General features: G+C 35.0%; 1 protein-coding gene and 1 long non-coding RNA gene across 2 annotated transcripts; both read left to right on the forward strand.

The window, feature by feature from the left end:
- Window positions 1-1,480: 1,480 nt before the first annotated feature.
- Window positions 1,481-5,369, forward strand: LOC120121944 (polynucleotide 5'-hydroxyl-kinase NOL9-like). Its single transcript, XM_039141204.1, has 9 exons — window positions 1,481-1,712; window positions 2,186-2,283; window positions 2,401-2,434; window positions 2,568-2,734; window positions 2,897-3,080; window positions 3,311-3,491; window positions 3,880-3,979; window positions 4,443-4,570; window positions 5,197-5,369. The coding sequence occupies exons 1-9, from the start codon at window positions 1,525-1,527 to the stop codon at window positions 5,254-5,256; spliced, it is 1,140 nt and encodes a 379-aa protein (XP_038997135.1). The 5' UTR covers window positions 1,481-1,524; the 3' UTR covers window positions 5,257-5,369.
- A 1,177-nt stretch (window positions 5,370-6,546) lies between these two features.
- Window positions 6,547-7,480, forward strand: LOC120122119. The gene is made up of 4 exons (XR_005516045.1): window positions 6,547-6,638; window positions 6,735-6,816; window positions 6,922-6,964; window positions 7,060-7,480. It is a non-coding gene; the product is annotated as an uncharacterized LOC120122119 (long non-coding RNA).
- Window positions 7,481-9,338: the final 1,858 nt, after the last annotated feature.

The raw sequence follows: 9,338 nt of genomic DNA on the forward strand, positions 1-9,338 counted from the left end.
AAAGCTCGTAGTCGAATGCCTCCCCTTGGAGCTTGAAGCCATCGTGTCAAATGGGAACTGCACAGATGGTTGCGTCGATGTCATCTCCATATGGTCAAAGAAATTTACAAATGAATGCCTTCCCCTTGAACTGGACGCGGTGTTGCCATACAGATTGTTCGTGGACCCACCTCGGTACATATCGTAAGGAGTTGCGGATGAATGTCTCCTTATTATGGCATTAAAATCATTACACATTACTGTAGTCGGGCTGTCAACTTGATCAACTTGTTCAGCCAGCCCATAGTGGGAGCTTAATGATTGACCCCGAACAACACGCACTTAAACAAAATGTGCATACATCTCAATAGCGACGTTTAAATAATTACTTTGAGCTTCAACCATCATTTGAACATCATCATTGTTTAAAAGTTCGAACGCTGTATAAGTTAATGACAACAATGATGTTGGAAATCTGTACTGCAACGACGACATTCTTCTACTACTTCCAACATGAATCTTCCTCGAAATCTTCGTTATCAGCTCCTCAAGAGTTATGTTTCTCTTTAATGATATTTAAACACGCTCATTTGATATGAAAACAACGTCGGTTTCATCTTCTTGAATTTCACCATCATAATAAACAATAGCTGAAAGTCGTGTCATTCTTTAAGTTTAAAAGTGCGGCAATATTATATCTGCAAAAAAAATAACTGAAACAAACCTGATTAAATAAATTATATATGAACGAAAATATAACATAATAAATTTTTTACACATCAACGTAAATAATTTAAATAATATAATTTTATATTATTACCTACACTGCAAAACTATTTTGACGTATGCTCATGCTTTTTAAAAATTAATTGAAAATAATTAGTATAATATTTTTTTTAAATAATCATAATAAACAATAAGTATAATAAAAAAATTATAATAAAATTTATAACGAAAAATCGCACGAACTTCTAAATCAAATGTGGGAAAATTACCAGAATTATTACTCGTTGAAGGAATTATTGTATTAATTTATAAGTTGAGAAGAGAGATGTGAGGAGATGTGAGAAACTTAACCGGGAGTGAAGGGTATTTATAACCATATAAGGCGTGGTACCTGCACCGCGCTATATGTAATTATTCAGATAAAAGGTATACCGCGGACCAGAGTCCACGCTAAATATAATTCGTACCAAGGTATAGCGCTGAGCCGGGCCAAGCTATATCCCTACGTGGCGTATAACGCGGAACAGGGGCGCGTTATACCTACGTGTAAGTCATGTCAGCGTATAGCGCGATACATGGGCGCTATACCCTACGTGACGCCAAATCAGAATATAATACGGAACAGAGAGCGCTTTACTGCTACGGGTGTTAGATCTAGAAATATAATCTGATTGGTATTAGATTAGTAAATATATTAGTCACCGGTGATTTCCGGGAAAAAAACCCCGAAAGAACTGATAGTACATAACAAATAAAACCCAGAGAGGAACATCGCAGAAGAGAGAATAGGGTAGGTTTAATTTTCTGGTTTTCCCCACAATGGCTTCGACGTTGGAACCTGGAAGCTCATCGGCAAACATTTATTTACCGGAAGAGTGGTCGGAGGCTGCTGATTCAATAGCCTATGAGTCTGTAACTTCTCCTCCTCCTTTGTCTTTAATCTGTGGTGCCAAAAACTCCGGCAAAACTACTTTCTCCCGTCATCTCCTTAATGTTCTTCTCCAAAGGTTAGGAGTTCAGGAAAGAATCATTGGTTTGTTTATTTTTGGGTTCTAATTTCTTCGAGTTTTAATTTATTTGTTGTGAAATGGGATATTGACTAAATGTTTAAATATGAACTGATATTAGCTGAAATAATTTTTTTGGTGGCTGTTTATTGCTGGATGATTTATGAGTCTGCCCCTATTTTTATTTCATTTGTCTAGTTTTATGTGGAGGGCTAATTGTAGTTTTGAATTTCGGAAGGTAAATACATCCATATGGTTATTTATTTGACTTGTTCAAGCTGTAGTCATGAAAGAGAAAATGTGTTCCTTGCTGTTTTGTTATGTTAAATGGATGGAGAAAGCAAAGGCTTGGTAGATATTGCATGTGAAACACGGTGGTAGACAATAAATTGAGTTCCTTTTGAATTGAACTGGGTTTATTTGTGGGAATTAATAGCTTCTTTCTAACCATCTGTTCGTCATGTTCTTAGCAGGTATGGAAAAGTAGCTTATTTGGACACAGATGTTGGGCAGTCTGAGTTCACGGTTCCAGGTTTTGTGTCGCTTACTGTTGTCGACAAAATTACCCCAGGTTTTCAGCTCTCTTAACACTTTTCTTTTCATCATGTCCTCTAAAGTTCTGTGTTAATCAATTTGTTCTGTTGTCGACTGACCGGAGGCTTTCTATAACTTTTGGATGTCCAAATAGATTTGGCAATTCCATGCTTGAAGACACCTGAGAGGTACTCTGCTTTGAACCTATTCTGTTAATTTTGGTTTTTGTTGTGGACTAAGTATTTCAAGACTTGAACTTGATATCTATTTGTTGTTTCGTTGTAATAAGCACTAAAACTCCTTGCTGTAACTTTCCTTAAGGTGCTTTTATTTTGGTGATGTTTCATCAAAAAGAAACCCGTCAACATACTTGAAATACATATGTGCTCTATATGATTACTATCGAGAGCAATACATGTTTGACAAGAGTGAAAATGCTGGTAGGGCTGAATTACCCCTTGTTGTCAATACCCCTGGCTGGGTGAAAGGTATACTCTGATCTGCATCCAATTGACTACTAATGCCCTTGTTTTTGTGAACTTGCTTTATTTTCCGTTCTTGTTTGGTGAAATTTTTAGTTCTTCCATCTTTATTCAAATGTAATTTACAATAACTATAATGGGAATGTTTTGTTATCTTGAATTTATCAGGCATTGGATACGAAATATTGGTGGATATGTTGAGATATATTTCTCCTACTCATGTGGTTAAGATAAACATATCTGCTGAGAGTAAGAATCTTCCAGGTGGGACATTCTGGTTAGATGGTGATTGTGATGGGATGGTTAATGTTATGGAGATCAAGTCTGCTCACCGGGACTCCTTTAATAGATCGTAAGTTTGTTTCCATCTTTAAGTTGACCTGTAAATTTTGAAATCTTGAATCTTTGTAACTTGAATTACTTCAATATGCAATTTGGCATTCATTTGGTTGCTTAATATTGTTCGTCTCTTTTTCTATATTTTGCTATTTTAGTTAGTTCTGCATATTTTCTTGAAAACATGATAATTCTTGGGATATGTGACTTTGCTTCCTACATCTTACTTTAATTTGTATTTTTCAGGTTGCTTGTACAGAAGGATGCTCGCCTTCTGCGAGATTTAAGGATCTTTGCTTATTTCAGGCAATGCTTTCCTAGTGACAAGCCTATTACTACAATCAAAGAACTTGCATATGCACTGGCTTCTCATTCTCCATACGAAGTTTCAATATCAATTATCAAAATTAGACATCTTCATTGTCAGGTTAGATACCAATTACCAATAGATGGATTACAGTGCTTTTTTCACTATAAAATTTCCTTCAAGAAAAAAAATTTGTAATCCTTTTTACACTATCTGAGGCCAATTACCCGATAATAATTTTTTTTTTCAACCCCTCAAATAATGCTTTGATGCTGTTTTGGAAGCTCTATGCATCTCTTATATGATTCACTAGTTGAGTCTACCCATTTCTCTGTTAATTCTTTCCATTGCCCAATGTTACTAGGAAGAACTCAGCGATGATCACGCTGCTAACATAACCATTTGTAGCATGAGCATATCTCATACTTTTGTATTCTAAAAACCAAAAAAGGATTCAGTACCAGTAAACTCCTCGTATAATTGTTTTTCTCTCTCTCTTTAATTCTAGGTTCCAAGCAGTGAAACATACTACAGTTTGAATGCAACTATTGTTGGCTTGGCTGTTAGTTCGGAGGAGTCTGAAGATTTACCATGGTGTGTTGGACTTGGTAGGTCATGTTTACACTGGCTTAGTTGATTGCTTGGTTACCTTGAACTTTTTTTTATGATATTTCTTTGAATCATCTTTTAGTTCATCAATTTTCCATTTGCTTTTTTAGAAAAACTTGAGAAGCCTTTATAACTATCCACGAGTTGTTAATTAATGGCATATAAGTTTATAGTTTCATACTTTTTACCAACTAGGCAGCAACATATGCTGGTGATTGTGTCACAGAAATTTATTGTTGAATATATGCTAAAATAGAAATCTCTTAAATATGAAGAATGGTAACTGAGCATTATCTTTAAACTTGCTAAGAGTAAAGCATTCTGTGATAGATAGCATGAATGGCCCTGATAAATAAGAGTTAAGACCTTGTGGGGCTTCGCTAGGGTGAATATTAGTTTGAACTATTCTAGGAAACTTCACTTCACTTCTCTTTCTTTTTTCTTGATCCCTTTATTATCCAGGAATCGTGCGAGGAATTGACACACTTAAAGGTGTACTTTATGTGATAACTCCTGTTCCACCGTGCACTCTGGAGAAGGTCAATCTTTTCCTGCAGGGTTTTATTCAGATTCCTACTTGCTTGTTGCAGGTAATTTGAGCTCAAAACTGTAATATTTTCAAAGGCAAAATATTTTCTATTTCGTCTCATGCAACCCTTTCTCTCTTCCCATTTGGGGTGAATTAGCCTGATAGACTAAGATCAGAGTGTATAGGACGCTTGCTTCTTATAACAAAAGACGGGGAGGAATAGTGGGGAAGGGTGTGTGGGAGAGAAAGACCGCCACTCAATTGGTCCTAAGAGGGTAATACAATTGTGCAAAAATTTGATAGGAGGCAGTCTTGCTGAATCCAGCAGTGTCTTGCTCATGTACAGTCTTGCTGAATCAAGCAGAGTCTTGCTGAATCAAGCAGAGTCTTGCTGAATCAAGCAGCATCTTGCTCATGTGCAATCCTTTGCAGTTTTTACTGCTAACACCTCTCTTTTCTCAATCAAAATTCCAAATTTGCTGGTTTTAGATTGTCTATGCAGTCTGTACATTCTTTTGCACTATATTATCATAAACGTATTCTAGTTCTTGCCTAATATGTACTTGTTAGTTGATGAATATTGTCATAGTCGTCTCAATTCTTTATTTTCATAACACCTTTTATGGTTACAACTTTGGTTCTTCTCTTAACAATTGGCTACATATTTTTTTTTTCATAATTTTACAGGTCAAGGGATGCAGATCACCTTACGTAACTTCAAATGTTTTGTCGGATAGGTTTTACTAACCATACGAACAGTTTTCATCGGATATCTGTTATTGATGTTTATAGGCAGTGGCCAATATACATTAGCTGTCTTCTGTATTCATTTTGAAGTGACAGATGAGTCAATTTTTGTAGTCTTTTCAAAAATATATCCATGACTCCATAGAAACTGATGTAAAACTTATTACCATAGTTAGTATTGTTAGTTTAATGCAGTATTTTACTAGTCAATGTTATTGGTTTAATGTTTCATTTGAATTATGGAAGCACGTTTAATGGTGATGTGCAGTGGCGGAGCTATATTCTTTTTATGGTAGGTAATCGCTCATCTTGGAATTTAAAATTAGTTTATTAAGTATTCATTTTTTTATATATGTGTGCCCATCTTAAAATTAATTAATTTGTGTCTACCTTATTTTTTTTATCCATCCTGGATTTATTTATACCCAAAAGATAACTACAAATTACTATTATAAGCATTATTTTTGTTTGGATTTAAAATTCCATTCATCAACCAGAATCAAAATAAAACCAAAAAGGTATAATGCAACTAGGGATGGCAACTCAACCCGAATCCGACGGGTTTCGATCCGACCCGATCGGGTCTGATTTTAAAAAAAAAAAAATCGGGTTCGGATCGGGTCGGGTTTTTTTTTAAATATACTGTTCGAGTCGGTCGGGTTTAGGGTGAAAAAAATCCGACCCGACCCGAAAAATATATATAATTTTATCCTATATATTTAGGGATAATTACAATAATGTCCTTTCATATATAATTTTTTTCAATTAAGTCACTGTTTTCATTGAATAATTTTTTTTTTATTATTTCGGGTCGGGTCGGGTGAAACCTTAATTTCGTCGGGTCGGGTCACGGGTGAAAAACCCTTTATTCTCGGGTCGGGTCGGGTGGCCCAAAAACCCGACCCGACCCGACCCATTGCCATCCCTAAATGCAACAAAATAAACCTAATATTTGACAATAGTGTCAAATTTACCCGTATTACTTTTTTGAAACATTTGTGCACTGAACGTTTATTTTTAAGTAAAAAATAACCCATGTTTAATAAAAATCGTCAATTAATTGACAGTCAACGCAGGATGCTAACTAAGTGTGCATGCGTAGAGGAAAAAGTTGACGTGGAAGTCTATGTTATCGAGATTGTTGATATGACACTGTCACATCATTTTTTTTAAATTATTAATTTAATAATCAAATCAATCATAGAGTGACACATGTCAATCTTTGATTGATGCACAAAAAAAAATAGTTAAATGCATGAAAGGGGACTCAAACCTGGGTCTTTTGGGTGAATTACTCCTAACTTCCCATTTTTTTCACTGAGTTGCCCCTTCGTCACTTTGCCACCGCCGTCACTGCCTTTAACCTCCGTCCCTTTGCAATGGTACATCTTCCTCTTTTCTACATCTTTTATCTTACGTGAATGCGTGTCACAACAACTTTTTGGTTTAAAAGATACTTTTTTTTGGAACTATGAAAGGCATCAAAGAAGAAGCTGTTGAACCCAATGAGGGAGATTAAAGTTCAAAAGCTCGTCCTCAATATATCCGTCAGTGAAAACGGTGATCGTCTAACCCGTGCCGCCAAGACAAGTAACAAAAAAAACTATTCATTTCCCCCAAATATTTTACCTTCTGTTTATTTCTCTTTATTTTGGTCCTTTTTAGGTCTTAGAACAACTCGGTGGTCAAACCCCCGTCCTCTCCAAGGGTAAAATTCCTGGAAAACAAATGTTGATTTTGAGTTTCCTTTTGTTGGTATTCGTGGTTAATGAAAATTGAAAATCTTGGTTTTCATATGAGCAGCTAGGTACACTGAGATCCTTCGGAATCACGCGTAATGAGAAGATTGCTTGCTACGCGACGGTGAGGGGAGAAAAGGCTATGCAGCTTCTCGAGAGTAGTTTGAAGGTTAAGGAATATGAGCTTTTGAGGAGGAACTTCAGTGATATTGGCTGCTTTGGGTTCGGCATCCAGGAGCACATTGATCTCGGCATCAAGTATTAATTTTCGGGCACTTCTTTATTAATTTGTGATGTAATGTAATTGAGGGTTCTTATGTTGATACTGCATTCACTGTTGACACGTCCAACTAAATTGAACTAAATTTAGATCCTTTAATAGGTTTAAGGAGTTGGTTTTCATCATAACCTTATGATTAAAAATACTTCTACTACTTGGATCGGAGCACACATGTTTGTGTCTTGCAATGATGTTTGGTTTTGGGATTGGGAGTTGGACTGGTTTTAGGATTTAAGAATGCAGTTGCTTTTCCGGTTAATCGTCCTTTGAGACAGTTAATTGCCCAAGGTGTGTATTGCTTGTTAAAGTATATGTGTAGCTTGAAAATTGTTTAATCCTACTCGAAGTCGGTATTATTTTATTCAATCAGTTAGTGGTTAACCCTCGTTTTAAACCATTAAGCATGAGTGGGATCTTGTGATTCTCTCATCTTTTATCCTTGTAACGAGGTTAGCCTGCATTGGCAGCTTCATTCTGCTAGCATTTACATATGTTATGAAGCCAATTGAGGCATAAATTACATCTCCTGTGCATTTTCTAGGTATGACCCTTCGACTCGTATCAGAGGAGGAAATTCACCCTGAGAGACCCATGTTTGAGTTCTCTGTCATGCATTTAACCATTTTCATTGTGTACCAATCAGAAAGTTGATTGATTCGAATTAATAATATAAAAATATAAATAATAATTTTTAAAAAATGAAGCAGCAGTATCACGTCAGCGATCTCGATGACATGGACTTCCACGTTAACTTTTCTCTTCATGCGTGCGCGCTTGGTCAGGACTCTGCGTTGACCGTCAGTTGACTAACGGTTTTCATCCAGCGTGGGTTATTTTTTACCCAAAAATAAGCGTTCAGTGCACAAATGTTCTAAAAAAAATAATACGGGTAAATTTGACAATACTGTCAAACGTTAGGGTTATTTTGTTGCATTATGTCAACAAAAAATATATCTAGTTAAAATTCAAATCCAATATGCAACCTAAATTTAATATACAGTTCGGATCCAATACCTTTAACCCTAATAACAACTAGTAACGGGTCAACCCAACCCCCAACCCTCCAAATTCACTTTGCACCCAATACAGAAAACGAAAAAATCTTTACTTATTATCAGAAATCAGTGGAGTAATATTAATAATGGAGGACGTATATCACTACAAATGGTTATTAATACCACATTTTAATTTATACATATAGCACTACAAATAATTAAATCAAACATAAATAATTCCATCATTTAAAATCAAATAATAAAACAATGGTGGACGTATGACACTATAAATTATTAATGGTATTGTAAAATCAAACATAAATTAATAATAGTTGTGAATTCCAATTAATTTGTGTTATAAAGTTACTCCTTGATCAATTTAAGAATTCTTCACAAACTAATGACAATGTGTACAATATATCTTTCTCATTTTATATAATTTTATATTATATGTGTCATTTTTATGTTATAATTCAACTAATTTTTTTATTTTTTCTTAAGGCATGGAAAAAATATTTTAAAAGAAAAACAACGACAGAGAATTTATGCTCGATAAAAAAAAAGATTTTTAAAAGTTGACTTAGAAAATCTTCAAAGGGATCCCGAAAAATACCAAATATCTTAGAATATCATTCTAATGATCATGAAGAATTTCGAATGACTTATTTGTTAAAAGGTCCTTGCCAACTAAAAGAACAAAAGTTTCCTAAGAAGAAGTGTAATGATAAATTATGAAGTCTCAGTCCTAAATGGTTCGAAGAGCATAAAAGTTGGTTAGAATATTGGACTCATCTGTCAGCTACAATTGATTGCGTTCGATTCCTTTTGCGACAAGGATTGACTTTTCATGGATACGATAAGTCTCATAATTCTTGTAATCAATATAACTTTTCTGAGCTTTTGCAGTTTCTTGCTACTCATAATGAAATTGTTAACAAACTTTTCAAAAATGCTCGTGACAACCTTAAACTAGTAGCACCGACTAGGGGTGAACGTTCGATTAATTTGAGTCAAAATTTTTTGAGTTATTCGAGTTGACGAGTCCTATTTTACAACTCAGACTTGATT

The sequence above is a fragment of the Hibiscus syriacus genome, unplaced genomic scaffold (genome assembly GCF_006381635.1).
Source record: "Hibiscus syriacus cultivar Baekdansim isolate YM2019G1 unplaced genomic scaffold, ASM638163v2 tig00110384_pilon, whole genome shotgun sequence".
Lineage (NCBI taxonomy): Eukaryota > Viridiplantae > Streptophyta > Magnoliopsida > Malvales > Malvaceae > Hibiscus > Hibiscus syriacus.

What these genes read in the sequence shown, in the direction of transcription:
- LOC120121944 (XM_039141204.1), top strand. Translation starts at nt 1,525, where the DNA reads ATGGCTTCGACGTTGGAACCTGGAAGCTCATCGGCAAACATTTATTTA. An exon ending in TGCTTGAAGACACCTGAGAG is followed by an intron (nt 2,435 to 2,567) that starts GTACTCTGCTTT and finishes ACTTTCCTTAAG; the next exon opens with GTGCTTTTATTTTGGTGATG. An exon ending in TTAGACATCTTCATTGTCAG is followed by an intron (nt 3,492 to 3,879) that starts GTTAGATACCAA and finishes CTTTAATTCTAG; the next exon opens with GTTCCAAGCAGTGAAACATA.